The 21,939-nt window shown below is 42.0% G+C and overlaps 2 protein-coding genes across 2 annotated transcripts in view; both read left to right on the top strand.

Moving 5' to 3' along the window:
• The first annotated feature begins 282 nt into the window (after nt 1–282).
• On the top strand, nt 283–9,098 carry meak7 (MTOR associated protein, eak-7 homolog). The gene is made up of 9 exons (XM_084554430.1): nt 283–446; nt 1,140–1,298; nt 1,847–2,116; nt 2,195–2,339; nt 2,417–2,628; nt 3,478–3,664; nt 4,648–4,766; nt 5,910–6,089; nt 7,321–9,098. Exons 2-9 carry the CDS (start codon nt 1,146–1,148, stop codon nt 7,447–7,449), a joined length of 1,395 nt encoding a protein of 464 aa, XP_084410556.1. The 5' UTR covers nt 283–446; nt 1,140–1,145; the 3' UTR covers nt 7,450–9,098.
• Nucleotides 9,099–11,353: 2,255 nt separating this feature from the next.
• The window catches only part of plcg2 (phospholipase C, gamma 2), a 36,715-nt gene continuing 26,129 nt past the window's right edge, over nt 11,354–21,939 (top strand). Inside the window, exon 1 of the mRNA XM_084554429.1 lies at nt 11,354–11,498. The gene's annotated coding sequence lies outside the window, so the exon portion shown is untranslated. The remainder of the gene's footprint in view (nt 11,499–21,939) is intronic.

A 21,939-nucleotide genomic window follows, 5' to 3' on the forward strand; every position in this document is an offset into this window, starting at 1 on the left:
AGTGATGAAACATGGAACTGGACATGCATCAGAAAATTAAAGTAAAATGGTGGGAATGATTAACTAATTAAAAAATATAAATTGTTTTGTGACTTCAGTGTCAAAATGCATACGGAAACGGGTAAAATATAACAGTCTACAAAACTATTAAAGGTTTTTCTTCAGGAAATAATTTATTTAAATTCTCCTAAAGTTACAGATTCATTTATCTGCGTGTAATCAGAATAATAAACAATAAACAATAAACCCAGTGTGTCTTGAACACACCCCAGTTGACTGCGAAGCTTCGGCCCCGCCTCCCGATATCCTGGACCAGTCGCAATGAAGCACGTGAAGATTCGTGTACGTTGATTGGCTAGCCGTCAGCGTCCTTCCTCCTGGCACCCGGAAGTTTTGGTGTCGCCACTAGAAGCAGGATGGAAAACTTAGCTGCTGTTCTTTAACAGGTCAGCGGACACATTTATAGTTAATTAGGAACAACACCGTTAATGTTATATGTTCTTTACACCCAGAGGGTTTTATATCAAGTGATTCTTTAAAGCGGATACACACGAATTAACGCGTAGCTAGCTAGCGTTAGCTTAGCCACAGCTGAGGCTCCATCATTCATTCAGAGTTCAGCGTCTAAAGAGATGATTACAATCAATTAAATACTCCTCTGTCGACCTGGATACCTGTCGTCCATTAAATGATCAATAATAATAATAATAATAAATTGAACTTATCTCCCCTCTGATTCCGGATCAAAACAAAGATGACAGTCCGTTAGCTCCACCCACATGATAAAAAAACAAACACTTTAACTGAACATTATCTAGATTAGAATGACTTCAGTAGTGTACCTAATGAAGTGGCCAGGGACTGAGATGATCTTTTTATAATGAGCCATTTGCTTCCAATTAAAAAAAGTCTAAAAAAGACTGAATCTCGTCTCCATGAAGGTTCTGGTGTTCAGCTTTAGTTTGTAATAACTCAGAGAGCTCGAGGCTTAATAAAGCGTCTGAACAAACAACGTGTTGAAGCTGAGACATTAAATGTGTCCTCTTTGTCTGTGGACAAACATGTGAAGGAGACGTCCTGCTGTCTCCTCTGTGTGAGTGGCGCTGGACGTCACATAATGACCCTGTGTCTGACCGCAGAGCATCATGGGAAACACGGAGAGCGTGGCGGTGCAGAAGAGGCTGGCCCGCTTCAGACCCGAGGAGCGTCCCGTGATCGAGGGGGTCTTTGACCGGCTCCTCGGGGCAGCTGGGCCCTCGGGGCCCCCAGCGAAGACTCTGAGTCTGGAGACGCTGCAGGTGTGAAACAAGATCTAGTCAGAGTTTACAGCCTGTACTACACACACCAGTCAGCCATAACATTATGAACACCTGCATGTGTCATGTTGAACCCTCTTTTACCACCAAGGTAGCCTTCCTCTTCCTCCACCTCCACCTCCTCTTCTTCTTCCTACTCTTCCTCCTTCTCTTCTTCCTCTTATCCCGCTTCCTCTCCTCAATCCTCCTCCTCCTTCTCCTCTTTCAATACCTCTACCTCCACATCCTCTTTTCTTCCTCCTCCTCCTCCCCTTCCTTCTCCTCCTCTTCTTCCCCTTCCTCCTCCTCCTCCTTTACCTCTTCCTCCTTCTTCTCCTCTTCCTCCTCCTCCAACAAAGTCTCTTAAATGTTTCCACTTGAACATTTTTCCTACTTCTAATAAAATGTTTATCCACCCGCTAACAGGAGCCATGAGAACCAGATAATCAGTGGTCCTAATGTTATGGCTTTTTATTCCATGCATTCTCTCTGTTGCTTGGTCTAACCAGCTCCTCCTTCTCTCCTTCTCTCCTTCTCTCTCTCTCTGCCAGTCGTCTCTGAGCAGCGTGGCGTCTGACTCCATGGCGAGGAGGCTCTATCGGAGCATGTGCAGCATCGACGCCGACCCGGCAGCTCCCGGAAAGACGGGCCGCTCCGCCGGGGGTGGAGTGGGTCGAGATCAGCTGGTGGTCTTCCTCGCCGACACCCTGCGAGGCACCGCAGAGGAACGAGCTCCCCTCGTTATGGCCATGTCCCAGCATGCATCAGGGCCGCCAGCAGCAGCAGCAGCAGCAGGTGTCACATGTGAGCAGGTGGTAGAGGTGAGTAGAGGCTGAAATCAAAAAGTCTAGATCTTTTTATTTTCTTACTGAAGTTCCTCTCTTTCTCTTTCTCCACAGTTCCTGCAGGACTTGATCTCGGCTGTAGTTCAGATCCTGGTCCACAGGGGGCGCCTGCAGGGCTGGAAGCCAGAGAGAATGGGTGACAGCTCGGTGGGGGTTAAACTCCTGGCAGAGCAGATGTGTTCTGAGCTCAAACCTTCAGGTGAGCAGCAGATTTTAAGAGGAAACAAACAGTAAAGAGACGAGACTGTTGACGCTCGTTGTTGTTTCACCCCTCAGATCAGGGAGGTTGTGACGTTCCTTCTCTGGAGGACTGGGTCTTCAGGGTCCCCCAGGTGTCTCAGTACCTGGAGATGGTGGTAGCCGAGGGCCTGAACGTGTCCCTGAGCGGCCGGCCGGTCCCGACGCTGCTGCCCCCCTGCAGGGAGACGCCCTGGAAGGAGCTGAGGTCTCTGCTGGACCTGCCCACCCTCATGTTCCTGGCTCCTCAGGTCAGGACGTAGACGGCATCATGCACGGCCCGATACTTTAATAATAACTCAAGTTCTAAAGTCATCCGGGTCATGGTGTGGATAAAACGTCTTCAAGAAACCAACGAGTCCTGTTTGTTCATATCACAGATCAGAGGCTTTCAGAGCAGAACTCAGAACCCTCCAGAGCTGGAGTCATAGTCGTTTATCAGCTGAAACATGCTAGCAGCCTTGAAAGCTGTCTGAGATATCTCCCTACTTACCTTTGACTATGTAAAGCAGCTTATATTAAACTTTTATCTGCCACTAAAACAACCAGTGACTCAGCATATTGTCCTCTCTCCCTCATCTAGATTAGAACTAACAAATATCAGGCATCATTTGTTCGCAGGACTAAAAGCAGACATCACCAGCGTTTCTGTAATGTGACCGGTTTTATTTCTATAACAGGAACCGACAGCACTGAGTCAAATGAAACTATAAAACTGAAACTCGCTAATTCACGTGGAAGGAAAGGGAACAGGTTCTTCCAATTCATCAGACGTCATTGTTCAACCTAACAACTCACACAAAGAGCTGCTTCTCTCGTTTAATTGCGTTTTATATACGTAAACGGTTTGAGTATTGGTATTTTGTCTGTATTGGTGTGGTACATTTGGAGCAAAAAAAACCATCAATATTACAATTCAACAGCGTCCAACATGATTCAAATTGTCTCAAGCTGCTTTAAGAACCCAGAGGCTGAAACCCTCAGAGCAAATTAAATGAGTATCTTCTCTTTTCTTAGGAAGAAAAATAATCAAATGTATTATTAGTCTCATTTGTTCATACTTCCTCTTTGTGCAACTTATTCTCTGTTGATCTCTCCAGTTGCCAGACAGCTACAGCGCCCCCTGGAGGCTCGTGTTTTCCACACAGCTGCACGGCGAGAGCTTCACCAGGATGGTAACGGGCCTGTTGAAGCGAGGGCCCACCCTGCTGCTCGTTAAAGACACCAAGGGACACGTCTTCGGGGGCTTTGCCTCCCACGGCTGGGAGGTCAAGCCTCAGTTCCAGGGTGAGGGAAAAGAATCGCCCGGTCCCAGCGCCACATTGCTTTGCCTGTCAGACCTCAGATTTGAGGAAAGTTCACGTCTTCCACAAACAAACAGGCTAACAGAGCAGAGTTAGCATAAACACAGCTTATTGAAATGCTTTTATATCTACTAAACGTGACTTGTTAAATTCCACCTTTTTACTTTTAGGTTCAGTAATCATTATTGGTGAATTTTAACTCATACAGGTTTAAAGTTTACACTTAAAGACTAAGTGCTGCAGCATTTAGCTGACAGATCTGTTCTGACACGTCTTTGGATAGTGTGCATGTACCAGTGTGACCTTTAGACATTACTTTTTTCATTATCAGTCTTTCTTGTGAAGCACGTTGTAACGTGTTGCGTGGAAACTGCAATATAAACATATTTTGTGGCGTTACTTATGTTCACTACAGTTTTCTTTTTACCCATTGGACAGTTTATTAGGTACAACAAGGTAAAACCCAACAGTCCTGCAGTAAATCCTCCGTGGTGACAGCGTATGGTCCTAAACTGTTTTTGTAAATTAGTCCTCAAGCATGATTAGATATTAAATGACTAAAACAACACATGTAAATGTAACACAGTAATGTTTAACTGTAACCCTTACAGAAAAAGGCAAATGAATGCCTCTAGAGTTGTTGTATTTGGCTGCAGGAAAAGGAAAAAACTCTGCACAGGAGACCTTCTTCTATTCTATTTTCAGTTCTTGTAAATTTTTATTTATTAATGTTGGGAAATTCTATTCAAATGTACCCAAACAAAATAAACTGAACAGATCTAGTTGCCCTTTGTCTTGTCTTTCAGGCTTTTTCCGTGTTACAGAACCACTGCCCTAACGTGCCGATAGACACTCATGTTAAAACAAGTATAAAATGTCATATTGGGGAAGTTATACCCTCTTTTGAATACTGTGTCGGGTCACTTGACTTTTCTCTCAGATCTTCATGATTTGTATATTTTTCAGGTGACTCCAGATGCTTCCTGTTCACTGTGTTCCCCAGACTGAGGGTTTATAATGCGACAGGCTACAACCAGCACTTCATGTACCTCAACCAGAACCAGCAGACCATGCCCAACGGACTGGTGAGCCCACGCTAGCTTTTGACATACTCCCAGTCAAGGTTGCCTCAATAGAAAATAGCTCCCAGTTTAAAAAGTTTTTAAATTTGAGTGTTAAAATGTAAAAAGTTTGTCATTTTGGGATTTAGTTAGTTAATTTAGTGCTTTAGATCACTAGCAACCGAAGATATGCAATACATTTTTTTAGTTTATTTTACAAAAGGCGATTTTGCAATTCCATGTTTGACCTGAAGGTGGCAGTGGTGTCTCTCTGTCCCGTAAAAACGGACACAAGTTTGTCTGTTTGGCTCGTTGTCACAGTAACACAACAATGCAGCACAATGGTCGCCAATGCGTACCGAGCAATTTGGACATGTGCAAAATAATTTTACACATGCACACATGAATAAATATTTATATTTATTTTATTGCAAATTCACAAATCGGATCATTTAACTTCACAAAGCTCATCATGTTCATGTTCAAGAGGCTTCCTGTGCTTACGAAGGTCTAAGCGTTTGCGTACAGTTTGTCAGATACGCATCAGGCTGATCCATAGTCTGTATATAAATATGGACAATACGTCTCCTCTTCCTCTCATTGGTCAAACTGACTCTATGTTCCCGGGGATACGGGCGGCGCCATCTTGTGAGTTTGGATCCAGAGTCTGATCAGTACGGTCTGAGGGTGGAGCCAACATTATAGTAACGACCTAAAATGACAGAAACCATCCTTGAAAAAATAATTATTTGATGTGTATTTTAGTGTTTTAGTTTGGCCCAAGTCCCGCCCACTAACATGGAGGGGGTGGAGCTTATGACCTATACTGCAGCCAGACACCAGGGGGAGCTCTACTTGATTTGGCTTCACTTTAGAGGAATAGTTCTGTCGTTTACAGGCTTTGAGACTGTTTTCAGATCGTTGCTCAGATCCACAAATGCATGGTGTGTTTATGTGTCATTGGAAAACTGGGACATCTGGGCCTTGCTCAGAGTAAGACATATCATTCCTTCTTGTTTAGTACCAACACTGAACTCAACAGAGGACCATGTAGATATGAATTTATGGTTCAGATATGGGGAGTTGGATTCCAGGAACACTGGGGTCAGACTTTATCTTTAAATTGAACATATATTAGTTTGGTATGATCAACCTGTCGTTTATCAGGGTATGGGCGGTCAGCACCACTACTTCGGCCTGTGGCTGGACAGTGATTTCGGCCGTGGTCACAGTCGAGCTCGGCCCAAGTGCACCACCTACGGCAGCCCCCAGCTCTCTGGAGACGAAGACTTCACCCTGGACTCGGTGGAAGTGTGGGCTGTGGGAAAACCCCCTGAACCAGAGGAGGTCAGAATACATGTTCAGTTCTTTATTTGTCTTGTTGAAAAAAAAAATCCTTCCTAGGAATCAGTTTAGAGACGCTACTTGTCCTTTGAGACTAGACAGTCTTCTTCTGGCTGCTGGTGTTTATTCTGGATCTGGATCTGGGGCTTTGGATACAGTTTTAGAGCTCCATGCAGTTTTGATGCTGAGAAAAATCCTGTTTGCTCACATTTCTGCTAAGCCTGTAATGTTCTGCTGGTAAACTGGAGCTCATATTTCAAACATCAAATGGCACCTGAACACTGCTTCTATTAGCCTAGCTAAGAAAACAATGAATCAATACAACAAAAGGTTTGAGAATCACACAGTTGTAGTCGCGGCTAACCTTCACCAAAACTAACTTTACCTCGTTTTCTAAACTGTTTCCTGAAATTAAAATGTTTCCCATCAAACACTGAACATCAAATAATGCTAGCAAAACTGTTTGTGCTAAGCCCAGCCTAGCCTAGCTTAGTTTAGCATAGCAGTAACAGCCATGATAACATGGTTTACATGCTAGTTCGTATTAGCTGCTGCACCATTAGGAAACACAGCTCATAGTTTTTAAAATAGTTTTATATCTAAATATAAACTGAACTAAATATGACTGTGTATCTTAATAAAAATCAAAATGTTAGACTATAATTCTGTTAATTTATTAATGTAACCGATAACAACCACTGGGATTGGTTACCATTAGCATAAACACTGCTAGCCTAGCTAAGTGAAAAATTATTATTTTTTTATTCACGGTGTTGTCACGGAACATGCACATCAGGCATGTAATTAACTGCACCACAAACTCATTTACATCCCAGCTATTTTACATCACACAGCTGCTTCCTTTAAACACAAAGTTTTTATGTGAGTCTCTTCAGATGTTCTCACATGTGTCACCAGGAGACTCTGTATGTGATGACAAGAATGTCCAAATCAGTCGCTACGGACATAAAATAGACTTTTACCTGCCAGATCCACAGTAAAAATAAAAAGAAATCACAGCTCAGTGGCATATGTTGAAGAACTACTATTAGCTGGGAGGCTAGAAAGAGCTACTATTAGCAGAGAGGCTAGGAAGAGCTACTATTAGCAGAGAGGCTAGGAAGAGCTACTATTAGCTGGGAGGCTAGGAAGAGCTACTATTAGCAGAGAGGCTAGGAAGAGCTACTATTAGCTGGGAGTGAAAACATCTTTTCTATTTTATTTTGTGTTCCAGGGTGAGGAGGGGCAGGGTAAGAAGAGCATCCTGGATGCGGATCCCGAGGTCCAGGCCATGATGGAGATGACCGGGAAGACTCTGCACAGTCAGGGCCTCCGGGAGCCGGAGGAAGACGAGGATCAGTGACCCAGGACAGTCCTGGTACTGACACATGTAGACAAATACAGTTTATACCCATCGTCTGTCTGAGGAAAGCGTTATCGCAGCATGAAGAACGCTGACATATCCTAACTGACTGTGAAGGCAGCGTATGTGAGAATCGTGGGTGTGTTCACACTTGAGCTTGATAGAGGAAAACGTGTCATCACTAAGTATTAGACTGAAGAAAAGAGCGAAACAAAGTACAGGTAAGCTAAGCCGTATAATCATGTGGTGCAGTGACACGCAATGTGACTAAAATGAGTATTTTAGAGTGTTAGTGTGTATTTATGTGTGAGTATTGTGTTTTAATCTCCTGAGAACATGATGAGTTGCATCTGGATTCACTGACTCATCATGACGTGGACTGATTAACAGACACGTCAGGTTAAAGGCAGACGAATGAAAGAATATCTCTAAAATACAGGGTGTCATAACAACAGACCTGTGTTTAATTTTATTATTTAATTCCGTTAAATCTTTTGTGATTTCATTAAAGGGGGCGTGTTTCACCCAAAATAAAGGAAAAAATACTTCTGTATCAGTTGGATGGTCTATCCATTCTGCTATTAGCTGCCGTTAGCAGGAAGGCTAGGAAGCTAGTTGGAAGCTAGTTGGTAGTCTTCCAACCAATCGGAGCCTTTTAGTTGTAAACCTATTCAACTCCAAGTCTCTCAGATGACGTGTATGACTGCTCTTCTATCCATCACCACATTAAGCCCCGCCCCCATGATCTGATTGGCCCTGCAGGTCTTGGCTGGAGCAGAATCAGTTCCCAACAGAGAAACTCCAGACCACCAGGTTTATTAGATGAGGAGGTTTAGACTCCGACGGATTACGGCGGCTCTGTCAATGTGCAGCCGTCAGAAATGCGTGCCGCCATGTTGTGAGTCTTTGCAGGAAGTGGGACTTTAACTAACACTCCTGACAAGATGGCGGCACGCCTTTCTGGGATGTTCTGGCTTCACTTTCGTACAGCTGGAGGTCAGTCATGTCTGTGTTGAAGCCTGCTGCTAGGCCGCCAGGATCTCCTCCTTAGCTAAAAGTTACTCTTAGGAGTCTTAATAGAGCTCAGAGAACATTTAGTTTAGTCCAAAAACATGAACATAACATTCAGACCTCACATCAACGTCTGGTCTCACCTGGTCTCACCTGGTCTCACCTGTCCATCTACCTGGTCTTAATATAAATGTGTCTCCACATGCGTCCCCAGCCAGCACTTGAGAGCTGATCTCAGTTTGTGTGTCTGTAAATCAGCAGCGCCATCATGTGGTCAGTAGAATATTGTAGCAGCTGCTGTCTCTAATGGATCTCTACCTACCGCTGGATCAGAACCATCAACAGCTTATATAAAATATAAGGAATGAAGATCTTCCACAGATAGGTGGTCTTTAATGTGACCCAGGACTCATTGTGTGTTCACACTACCAAAGGAAGGAGGTCACATGTGTCCCAGACCACCTCCACATGTGGACTGACACCAGATCAGTGTTCACACCTGGACCTGTGTTACCTGGACACTAGAGACCAGATCAGTGTTCACACCTGGACCTGTGTTACCTGGACACTAGAGACCAGATCAGTGTTCACACATGGACCTGTTTAACCTGGACTCTAGAGACCAGATCAGTGTTCACACCTGGACCTGTTTAACCTGGACACTAGAGACCAGATCAGTGTTCACACCTGGACCTGTTTAACCTGGACACTAGAGACCAGATCAGTGTTCACACCTGGACCTGTTTAACCTGGACTCTAGAGACCAGATCAGTGTTCACACCTGGACCTGTTTAACCTGGACTCTAGAGACCAGATCAGTGTTCACACCTGGACCTGTTTAACCTGGACACTAGAGACCAGATCAGTGTTCACACCTGGACCTGTTTAACCTGGACACTAGAGACCAGAACGAGGCCGTACAGGAACCAAGAAATGAGGGTTTAGACTAGAACTTGTGTCATCAACTCATGTTTGTGTTCTCCTGCACATCTTGTTGTCGTCGTCGTGGTTTTGTAAACCAAACATTAAATTTTCCAGGTCACTGAAGTCTCAGCGTAGGAGCTGGATGGTTGTTTTTGTTGAGTTTGCCCGTGACACTTCCTGTATTCAGGTAACTGATCACCACATATTCCACTTTCTCACAGACTTCAGTGCCACTCTGACTCTGACTGTTAACAACTGCAGTGCCACAAAGGCAGCCCTGTGTTCACCCCCCCTCCCCCTCCTTGTTCAGCTACCATGCAAATTACCCCGTCAGGTTGCTCATGCAAATCTGTCACATAATCTGAATTATGATGACTCCGCCTCCATAAAGAATGTTTACACTCGTTGTTTTGTTTGTACGAGGAAATGATTTAAATACTTTATTCCCAGAAATGTGCAGATCACATTAATACATGAGCTCATCAACACCTCACAGAGTTTATAGTTCATTCTACGGATGTCTGAGAAATAAAATCACGTCATGCTTTAACTCTGGCCTTTATGTCTCTTTATTATTGTGTTTTATTATAAACTGTGGTTCTTTCTGCTCATTTTGCGTCTTTTGTTTTGTATGTCTGAAGCAGTTTCTACTGTTGCGTGTCTTCGTGGTGGGTTTGCATCCACAGTAACGTTGTTTTATGTCTCTTTCTTGTATAAATTGTAGTCGTTTTTACTTTTTGAATGCTTTGTGGCCATTTTTGTCATTTTTCATCCATGTGTGGACATTTTTGCCATTTTTCATCCATGTGTGGACATTTGGCGTCCAAACTGAACCTGTTTCCTCCATCTTTCTCGTGATTTGTAGTATTTTCTGCACATTTTGTGTCTTTAAAGTTGTGATTTTTAAAAAATTGCAGTTGCTTCTTTCTCTCTTTTAGCCATTTTGTCTCTTTTAGTCTTTTCTTGTCTCTTTTTGGACACCTTGTGTGGCTGTTTGGACATTTTGCATCCAAACTAAAGTTGTTTTATGTCTCTTTGTTGTTTTAGTACTTTTATTATATATAAATGTAAATTACAGTTGCTCTGAATGTTTTGTGGCCCTTTAGTGTCTCTGTTTGGACATTTATCGTCTCTGAAGTTATGGTTCTTGATGAACTGTGGTTGCTTCAACCGTCATTGAGGTTTTTGCACAATTTGGACTTTTATAATAAGAATAATGGCACATATTTGTATAAATGTCCACTCCTATGTTGATAAGAGAATTAAAAACTTAAAAAGCATCCCTTTAAGATGCATTTAGTAAAACAATGTGAAATTATGTGGTTGAATATTTAAATCTATAGTCGGGGGTGGCGCAGTGGTAACACTGATGCCCCACATGGGTTCTAATCCAGCCCAACTGGTTCCTTCCTGTGTGGAGTTTGCATGGTGATTCTAAATTGGCCATAGACTGGAGACCTGTCCAGGGTGGACCCCTCCTCGCCCCAATGACAGCTGGGATAGGATCCAGCACCCCCCCCCCCCCCCCCCCCCCCCCAGGACAAGAGGTTACAGAAGATGTGGAATGAATGAATCTATAGTCACCTCAGCTTTAGTATAAGAACAAGTGCATAAAAACTGAACTTATTACTAATTAAAGTTTTAAAGAGTTAAACTCGTAAAGTCGTTTTTCTTTCTCTATCTCGTGCTGCGTTCAAGGACCTCCTGGCTCGCTCTACATTGACAGTAATGAGTCCGCGGGTCGCAGGTTGAGAACCTCCTTTTAAAGTTTAAAACTTGCTGTGTTGTCCTGAGTAATGAAGCTGATATCTGTGGAGCTGCACCTCAGACTCACGCTGATCTGCTGCTGCTCTTACTTTGCATAGATACCGTCCTGGCTTCCGGACTTTTTTTTTTTTTTTTTTTTTTTTTATAACTTGCAGCTATAATACAAGTTAACTTTTACTTCCTTGTGCACACACGCGGATAGAGGAACTGACCGTTTTGCGGCTGGCCTTTTTGTCAACACTCTACATCCTCTCCGGCTTCATTTCATAACCTCCACATCATGATCAGATAGAGACGCAGCAGAGGAGACGTGTACCCAGACGAGACTGCACCGGGACGGGAGGAAGGTAAGCCCCGGGCCGGGCGGGTCCTCCTCTGGATCCGACCGCGCGTCTTTTCTCTCGGTGCAGTTTGACTTTACAGATCTCGGAGGAGACGCGGCTGAAGGCGGAGGAGGGGAAATCCGCTTTTTACTGGCGCTGTGTTTGCGGAGCCGCAGGAGGAGAGACATGTGCAGGGGCCTCACACAGATAGTTCATTAATAGAAGGAAGACACGGAGACACCACCACCTGCTCCTCCTGCTGCTGCTGCTGGGGCCGCAGACATTTTATTAGTCGGACACATGATTAGATGAAGGGCCCCTGGACATAGAGGCCCCAGATCTAAACACTGTCAGCTCCTCTGAGGTCAGTTTGTAGTGACTGAGACTCTTCCTGGTCGTTGTCCATCAGTTTGTGTCTCTGAAGATGTCTCTGTCTGTTCTATTTGTTTCTTTAAAGCACAGGAAGCTAAAGGCTGACCAGAGAGTGAGCTGCAGACGCTTCATGTCTCCTCCTCATGAGCTCAGTCAGATGTTTCTCCTGCTGCGTCTCTCGAGTGTGTCTCTGTTTGGACAGTTTGCATCTCTGAAACAGAAAATTTGGATGAATTCCAGATGTCTCTACTGCTGCTGTGACACGTTTCTTGTCTCTTTTTGGACGTTTGCATCCAAACTGAAGACGTTTGACGTCTCTAGTGATGGTTGATGACTGTAGATGTTGTGTTTCATGCGTCTGGGATCATTTTTTTGTGATTATTGTATTTCTGTAGCGTCTCTTTGTGTGTTTTGGGGACATCTTGATTGTTGAATCTGAAGACCTCCAGACTCTGTCAGCTCCTCTGGGGTCAGCTCTTTGTGACGTTGAGACTCTTCCTGGTTGAGTTCCATCACTTTGTGTGTCTGTTGATTTTATTTATTTCTTTAAAGCACAACAAACTAAAACCAAGCAAACTACTGAGCTGTAAAGGTTTATAAAAGGAGTGGTGTTCTGTCTCTTTCTCATTATTTCTTTCTCGTTTGTTTTAAATCTTAGACGGGTTGTTTCTTCTCTGGCGTGTCTCTGTCGTCGCGTGTCCGTTTGGACGTTTGATGTCTCGTTCTAGTGATTTCTGATGAACTGAAGATGTTTTTAATCATGTTTTAGAATCATTTTGCAGAATTTAGCGTCTCTGAAGTTGCGGATTTTTGATAAATTACGTTTTTTTTCCATTGTTGTGTCTTTTTATGGTCGTTTTTGTCTCCCTTGAGACATCTTGTCTCCAGACTGAAGACGTTTAATGTCTTTGTCTTAAGATTTTTATATGAACAGTCAATGTTTCTACTTTTGTGCGTCTTTTGCGTCTGTCTGGTAGCTGCTTAATGTCTCTTTATGGACATTAATGTCTCTTCATATTCTGGGCCTCATGTTGCATGATACTGCGTTGTTCTTTTTTAATACATTTTATTATGATGATATATTTCACACCCCAGGCATGTCTTTTTGATTGTTTTGTCTCTTATTTAATGTTTTGCGTCTCTGGAGTTTAATGCTTTAATGATTTTTGATGAATTGTAGATGTTTCTACTTTGACGCTTCATATTTTTGGGCTCGTTTACGTAGTTTTGTGTCTCTGTTTGGACGTTTCGTGTGTCCAGATGAATTGTGTCCAACCTGAAGTTGTTTCAGTCTCTTTTGTGTGTTTTTTTTTTTTTTTAAATAAGTTGTGGTTGTTTTTCATGTGTCTTGTCTTCAGAGGCCGTTTGTGTCTCTTTTTGGCCGTCGTGTGTTTCCTTTGATTCATTTTGTGTCTCTGGACGTTTTGCATCTAAACTGAAATAGTTTCACGTCTTTTTCTTGGGATTTTTCTAAACTTGATTGGATCTGATCGGACGTTTAGCGTCTTCTGAAGTTGTGGTTTCTGATGAATTGTAGATATTTCTACTGTTCCCTCTCTTTGTGGTAGTTTTGCGCATTTTTGTGTCTTTGTTTGGACGTTTTGCATCTAAACTCAAATAGTTTCATGTCTGTTTCTTGGGATTTTGTATAAAATGAAGCTGTTTTTACTCCAAACTGACTCTTAATACCTGCTATTTTTTAGACTTTTGCTTTGTCAGCTATTTGTTATTTTTATTTACTCGTCTTTATTTCACATTATATCAGTTACTCGTACATGGATGGATGAAGGCGTCTGTTAAAAGACGCCTAAATGATCAGAAACATGATTAAACAACACTAAACAAACCAAAACAAGAAGCTAAAAGAGGCTAAAGGCTCAGCTCAATAAAGTCGGGAGGTGACTGCAACAATATTAATCAGTTCATTTAAAAGTTGCATCAAAATGACAAACGTGCTGATTTTAGGTTCTCAGACATTTATTCAACATCAAATAATAAAATAATCTAGAAAATAATTCAGACTCATCTCTCGATTGATTATTTGCAAAGCGCCTTGACATTTGTATGTGTGAACTCATGCAAACTTGGCGGTAATTTCCGATCAACAAGTTGTAGCCTCATGTTTCTGCTAACAGCTGTTTTCATCTGTAAATGTCCATCATTCACATTTTTCATTATAATTTAGATCAGTTTCCACCGTTGCATCTGTTTGAGGTTATTTTGCAATTTTTTTTGTGATCACTTATCTCTTTCAGTCGTTTAAAGAGTTTTTAAAACCCCACTGGAAACTGGAAGCGGTGCTGCACTGCAGCCGTTCTTCTGGCCTTCACCCTGCAGCACTTTTATCAGATGAACCCAACACACCTACAGAATGACAGTCTTTGCACCACCTCACATTTTCTGCATTTCTGAATAAAAATGATTCAAAACATCAACAGATTTTTTCACGAGTCCTGAAAGTAGATAAAGAGAACAAACACACAAACACAGGATCAAACACAGGAAACAGACATATTAGACTTGTGAGAAGCCTTGTTTCCAGTATCTGCTGTGACCTCCTTGTCACTAAATGTTTCTGGTAACTGCTGATCAGTGGTCTACAGCAGCTTGGAGGAATTTTAGCCCATTCCTCAGAACAGAACCACTTCAGTTCTGAGATGTTGGTGGGTTTCCTCACATCAACTGCTTGCTTCAGGTCCTTCCACAACATTTCTATTGGATTAAGGTCAGGACTTTGACTTGGCCGTTCCTAAACATTCATCTTGTTCTTCTTTAACCGTTCTTTTGTAGAACCACTTGTGTTCTTGGTTCTCGTTGTCTTGCTGCATGACCCAGTTTCTCTTCACATTCAGCTCATGGACAGATGTCCTGACATTTTCTTTTAGAGTTCACTGGTAGAATTCAGAATTCATTGGTCCATCAATGATGACAAGCCGTCCTGGTCCAGATGCAGCAGAACAGGCCCAAACCAGGACATTAGCACCCCCATGTTTGATGGAGGGATGAGGTTCTGATGCTGGAATGATGCAGTGTTGGTTCATCTCATTTAAACCAAACTATTCTACTTTGGTCTCATCTGTCCACTAAACATTGTCCCAATAGTCTTCTGTCTTGTCCACATGATGTTTAGAAATGTTCTTCTTGGAGAGAAACATGTGTTGTGAAGATCAGACTGAGACAAATCCCTGATTTATTTCAACTAAACCAGGAACTGAACCACACCTGAGTCTCATTACATTGATGGAAACACTTCTGAACACATGGACTCTGATTGGATCCTAGAAGTGCTCCTCTCTGATATGTAATATTGGCTCACTTTAGTCTAATATTTCTATTTCATGTGTTTGATTGGGTTCTATCTTCGTCTACTTCCAGGATGATTCGAGTCATTTTTATTCAGAAATGTATAAATTTCCGAGGAGTGTGAATACTTGAGCAGCACTGTACATCATACGTTATTAGTTCAGAATTATTCATGAGCGCTACACGTGTGTTCACGTTCAGTCAAAGATCAGCTGCACGATTCTTTATTTAAACAAATCCTCCTGAGATGGGATCTTATTCCTCTTGACTAGAGCTGTGTTCATTTTCCTGGTGCAGAGTTGTTGGTGGCATTTATTTCTGTAGGAGGAAATTTGTTAATCTAAACCAGTCTGCATAGATCCTACGAGGGGCCGTCCCTCAGCAGGGGTAAAGGTTTCAGCAGGGAAACAGTGGAATAGTTGTGTAATAGTGTCAGTTAACTATTAACTTCTCCTCAGACTCAAGAATGTGTTTCAGCTTTTCTGCTCTGACATCTGACAGCTCTCAGCAGATATTAGTTTCATAGTTTGATAAAGAGAATCACAGAACTTCCTACGGTTTTTGTTCAGTTTCTTTAAATGCGTATAGAAATGTTGTTGTAAATATTCCACAAAACTTTGTTTATTTCATAGTTTAGTAAAATTTATTTCCACAGAATTCTTCCTGGTCTGTTGTGATAACTCGCTCATCATTTGCAAGTTAAATCTTTAATAAAACTCCACACGTGTCTTTTTTTTTTTATCTCTGTTGAGACTTTTTGCGTCCCCATTGACGTCCTTTTATGTCTCCTTCTTGAGAATTAAAAAAAATAGTAGTTGTTTTTACTTTGGTGTCCCTTTTTGCTTGTTTAGTGGACATTTGTGTGTCTCTTTCTGGACATTCTGAATCTACTGGTGCATCTCTTTGTGTTTTTTTCTTTGCACAGTTTTGTGATAATTTTTGTGCATGATTGTTGCATCCAAACTAAAGTTGTTGTCTCTTGTCTCTTTCTTTTTATATAAATTATAGTTGGTTTTACTTTCCGTTTTGTGTCTCTTTTGTTTAATTTTTCTCAGAGTTTGGACATGTTGTGTCTCTATTCTCATCTCTAAATGTCCTCTGATTGCCGTAAGCTCCTCCTGGTGAATCCTGAGACATACCTAATCTAGATAATATGTTCTGGATTTCGTTCCAATGGGACCATCCCAAAATAACCTTTAATGTCAGGCCGTCTGGATTCACCTCATGATGAGGGACTACCTTTAGTGGTTCTCCTGGAGGTCAGGTCATTAATTCAATTCAATTCAATTTTATTTATATAGCGTCAATAACAATACAAATCGTCTCAAGACGCTTTACAAAAACCCGGCCTGGAACCCCCAGAGCAAGCCTGAAGGCAACGGTGGCAAGGAAAAACTCCCTTTTAACAGGAAGAAACCTCGAGCAGAACCCAGCTCATATGGAGGAACCCATCTGCCTAAGGCCAGCCGGGTACAGACAGAAGAAAGACAGAAGAGAACAGCAAAGAGAGAAGAGAAGAGAACAGCAAAATAAACATACATCTGTCATAGATACACATATCTGACTAAAGTGTACATGTGGAATCTTATGATACAAACTGATGATGTTACATGACAGTTTGAAAATGTAAGAGGAATCATAGGCAGGTTGGAGAATTGTTCATTCAGGTAGGAGTGGATAACTGCAGGATTCCATGAAGACTAGGCAGGCTGATGAGACCACGACAACAGATGTAGTATGGAGCTCCACAGGAAACACACCACTCCAGGCCAGAGATACTCACAAGAAGAGGGGGGAAGAGGGGGGAAGGGGGGGGGACACACACAGCAGTAAACATTCTACATAGTAATAGCACAGAATTGTATGACTAGTAGTATATAGGAAATTAGAGGGCAAGAGCTCTGTGCCAGAGAAAAGAAAGTGGAGGATGAGAGAGAGGAGAGAGAAGAAAGAAGGAGGACATGTGTTTGGTGCATCGTCCCCCAGCAGCCTAGGCCTATAGCAGCATAACTAAGGGATGGTTTAGTCCAGCCCTAACTATAAGCCTGATCAAAAAGGAAAGTCTTAAGCCTGACCTTAAAAATAGAGAGAGTGTCTGCCTCCTGAACCCAAACTGGGAGCTGGTTCCACAGGAGAGGAGCCTGATAGCTGAAAGCTCTACCTCCCATTCTACTTTTTGAAATTCTAGGAACCACAAGTAGGCCTGCACTTTCAGACCGAAGTGATCTGCTGGGATGATATGGTACAATAAGGTCTTTAAGATACGATGGAGCTAGGCCTTTAAGGGCCTTGTATGTAAGGAGGAGGATTTTAAATTCTATTCTAGACTTTAAAGGGAGCCAGTGAAGAGAAGCTAAAACTGGAGTAATATGATCTCTCTTGCTAATTCCTGTCAATGCTCTTGCTGCGGCATTTTGAATCAACTGGAGGCTTTTTAAAGAGCTATTTGGAGCCAGACAGTAATGAATTACAGTAGTCCAGTCTGGACGACACAAATGCATGAACTAGTTTTTCAGCATCACTCTGAGACAGGATGTTCCTAATTTTGACGATATTACGCAGGTGAAAGAAGGCAGTCCTGGTCACTTGCTTTATGTGACATTTAAAGGACATATCCTCATCAAATATAACACCAAGGTTTTTTACAGTAGTACTGGAGGCCAAGGTAATGCCATCCAAAGACACCATGTAATTAGATAATGAATCTCTGAGATGCTTAGGACCGAATACAATAACTTCTGTTTTGTCTGAGTTTAAGAGTAGGAAATTACAGGTCATCCAAGCCTTTATGTCTTTAAGGCATGCTTGGAGTTTAACCAACTGATTAGTTTCATCTGGTTTCATAGATAAATATAGCTGGGTGTCGTCTGCATAGCAATGAAAGTTTATGCCATGTTTTCTAATAATCTTGCCTAATGGCAACATGTATAACGTGAAGAGTATTGGTCCTAGCACAGAACCCTGAGGAACTCCATAACTTACTTTTGTATAAGTAGAGGAATCATTATTGACATGAACAAACTGGAATCTGTCAGATAGATAGGATTCAAACCAGTCTAATGCAGTTCCTTTAATCTTGACCTCACTTTCAAGTCTCTGTAGTAAAATATTATGATCAAAAGTGTCAAATGCAGCACTAAGATCTAGCAGGACAAGTATAGAGACAAGTCCACTGTCTGAAGCCATGAGGAGATCATTGGTAACTTTAACCAGAGCTGTTTCTGTACTATGATGAACTCTAAAACCTGACTGAAACTCTTCAAACAGACCATTCTTGTTTAAATGGTCACACAACTGATTAGCAACAACTTTTTCTAGAATTTTGGAAATAAAAGGAAGGTTGGAGATTGGTCTATAGTTGGCTAAAACATCTGGATCTAGAGTGGCTTTCTTGAGTAAGGGCGTGTAAAGGGAAGCCCAGACTCTCTACAGAGGAAACTACTTTCACTTTTGGTTGCTGTCGAAAGCTCCCGGCCACAGGTGATGGTAAATAAAATCCACCCACTGATCCTGAACTCTGTTTCACTCTAACACAAAGATTCTTAAACCTCTTTTTAACCGGGCAGCGACTTGACTTCCCAGCGGTCCCTGGTCTTGAATGAGGACGTCCTGACTTTCACCCTGACCACCTCATACTCTAAACCGGCCCTTCAGATCCCGTCAACGCCAGTGTCTACAAAGGGCTCTAAAGGAAGTCCCACAAAAAAAGTCCCTGCTGTGGTAGTTTGTGAAAGCACAAGAACTTTCAGCCACAGACATTAAAAAAAACCTACAACTGCAAACACGTTTATTTTATTTTTGGTCGTCGTGCTACGACACACAAAAAACAGAACTGCAGAAAGAAGAACGCTTCAGATGGGAAGACTTCATCTTCGTCCATATGTAAAGGGATTCCTCTCATTTGGTCTCTAGTGGACGACCCAGACTCTGGTTGCCTAGGTAACCCTCTATTGAAACAAGCAGGGCATAGAAATATCTAGTGCATGGATGGAGCTTGCACCAAATTTGTCAACAATGCAGCTGCTCCATCTGGGTTCACCCAACGCTCCCAAAGGTCACGGTCCACAAACTCTCAAGACCAAGTCAAGTCCCAAGTTAAAAGAAAGTCTGAAATGCAGCCTCAAGTTGAGATCGCAAGTCTAAACCAAAACGTCCAAAGTCGAGTCCCAGGTCAAGCCCAAGAACCCCCAAGTCAAGACCAACAAGTCTCAAGTCAAATAACTGATCATGTCCAAGTCAAGTAATGAGTCAAGACCATAAAATCCTAAGTTAAGAACACATGTCGCCCTGAGTTGAGATCAGAAGTCTGAACCAAAACATCCAAAGTCAAGTCCCGAGTCAAGACCAATCGACCCCAAAGTCAAGACCACAAAATCCCAAGTCAAGTCCCAAGTTAAAAGAAAGTCTGAAATGCAGCCCCAAGTTGAGATCACCAAGTCAAAACCAAAACATCCAAAGTCAAGTGATGGTTCTTGGGCCCAAGTCAAGACCGACAACTCCCAACTCAAACAACCAATCATGTCCAAGTCAAGTAATGAGTCAAGACCACAAAATCCTAAGTTAAGAGCACATGTCGCCCCATCAGTCGGTTTATTTGTCTACACTCCCTCCCTACGACCGTCCTGTGTGTGCAGGACATCATTTAGTTTCAGTTCACTTTGTCTTTTACACCGTAACTCCATAAATGAGCCTGAGCTATAAAAGACAAAGCAAAAATAGAAACGCTGCTGGATCTGGTGTGAGGACGTCCGCCCACGCATCTGAACCTTCGTCACCGACGTCAGCTTCCTGCCGCAGAGCGAAGCAGAACTCAGACCAAGAAGAAGAAGAAGTGGATAGGTCAACACGCGGCTCAGTTTGTGTCTGGATCCGTTGATTCATTGATTAGTTGATCATCACAGAGAATGTGTTTCATTCATGAAAGTCTGCTGGTGTGAAGGTGTTTCTCCACATGTGCAGAGATCATCTCACAGATGTTCTGCAGCTTTTCAGCTCATTTTCCGTCTCATTTTCATAGCTGCACGTTCCTTTCTATTCATTTTGGTCTTTCTCTGTCTCTTTAAGCTCCTTTTGTTTTATTTTGTCTTGTTTTGGTCACGTTGTGTTTCGTTTTGATTGTTGTATATCAGGTTGAATCTTAAAGCTCTTCATCTTGTGTCTCATTTCCAGTCTCAGTTTTATTATAGTCTCCTTCTGATTACTGTGCATCACTTGGTTGTCTTGTGCATCCTGTTTTGTTCTTATTCTGTATCTTAAAGCTGATTTTGTGTCTCATTTGAGTCATTTTGTCTCATTTTAATCATCTCGAGTCTTATTGTGATTGTTGTGTGTCATTTTGTTGTGTTTATCCTTCATGTTGGTCTCATTCTGTCACTTTAATCTTGTGTTTTGGTCAGGCTGTGTCTTATTTTCATTGATATACGTCTCTTTGTGTTTTCTTGTCTTTTGTCTTTGGGCTCATGTTGTGTCTAGTTTTGATCGCTGTGTGTCTGTCTGCAGCCTGTTCTCCTCTCATTTAGTTTGTTTTCCGTCTCTTTCTGCTGGTTTTGGTCATTTGTGTTTTGATATAGTCATTCTGAGCCTAATGTTGACGCTTGTGCATCCCTTTCCATCTATTTCCTGTCTCTCTCTGTCTCTTTGTCTCATTTTGTGTCTAATTTTACAAATGTTTGGTCGTCTTGAGTCTCGTACAGATTGATGTGTGTCATTTTTACTGTCTTATAAATGTCATTGTGCCATTTTTCTGTCTCTTTACGCTCATGTAGTGTCTTACTTTGGTAATATCTGTTGTCTTTTGTGTCTCATTTTCATCTGTTTCTGTCTCTTTAATCTAATCCAGTATTTCTTTGTGACTCATCTTGGTCTTGCTGTGTCTTATTTGGACTGTTGTGTTCCTGTGTGATCGTTTTGCTTTTTCATTTTGGTCTTTTCTGTCTCTTGTGTCCCCGTTTGGGGCTCATTTTAGGAAATTAGTCTCATTTTCCTAATCTTGTGTTTAATGTGATTGTTTTGTTGTGTTTTGTGTCTCATTTTGGTCTTTTTCTGTGTCTTTAAGCTCATTTTGTCTCATTTTCGTCACATTGTGTCTCATTCTGACTGTTGGACGTCTCTTTGCTGTGTTGTGTGTCAGTTTGGTCATTTTCTATGTCTTTCTGTTCATTTTTTGTCTCATTTTGATGCTTGTGCATCACTTTGTCTTCTTTTTGTGTCTCATTGTGGTCATCTAGTGTTGTATTTTGAGTGTTTGTTTTCTACAGTATTATTCCATACATGCTTACAGTGTATTGTTCCTCTGCTTCTCAAATTTCAGTTTACTGCTGTTTTGAATCTAAATCTCAAAGAGTCAGAGTCAAGACTCTGGGGTCGTCCAGATGTTCTAGTTGTTCATCGTCTTAAATGTTTGGCAAGTGTAGATGACAGGACATGACATGGCTGAGCACTTTAAAGGAAGTTGGTGAACACATTACTCATTACATGACAGATTATCTCCCTCAGTGGAAATGAACGTTTTTTTCAAATGAACAAGAGATTAAGTGTGTGTTCACGGTCCTTCCTCCACAACGATGGAAATATATTCAGTAGAATTTGTTCATTAGAAAAGGAGGTGAACATGTGAAGATGTGATTTCTTTAGGTTTTACTTGTATTAATATCACATCGTCAGAACTTCCAACGTCCCACCACGCTCTGGTGTGAAGCTGAAAACAGAAAGAACATTTAACAATGACTATGAAATGCTTCCCGTCCACGTCTGACGTTCAGACTGATTTACAGAGCAGCAGAAGGAAGTG

This window comes from Chelon labrosus (assembly GCF_963514085.1).
Source record: "Chelon labrosus genome assembly, chromosome: 11".
NCBI classification, from domain to species: domain Eukaryota; kingdom Metazoa; phylum Chordata; class Actinopteri; order Mugiliformes; family Mugilidae; genus Chelon; species Chelon labrosus.

What these genes read in the sequence shown, in the direction of transcription:
- meak7 (XM_084554430.1), top strand. Translation starts at nt 1,146, where the DNA reads ATGGGAAACACGGAGAGCGTGGCGGTGCAGAAGAGGCTGGCCCGCTTC. An exon ending in TCATGTTCCTGGCTCCTCAG is followed by an intron (nt 2,629 to 3,477) that starts GTCAGGACGTAG and finishes TGATCTCTCCAG; the next exon opens with TTGCCAGACAGCTACAGCGC. An exon ending in AGACCATGCCCAACGGACTG is followed by an intron (nt 4,767 to 5,909) that starts GTGAGCCCACGC and finishes GTCGTTTATCAG; the next exon opens with GGTATGGGCGGTCAGCACCA.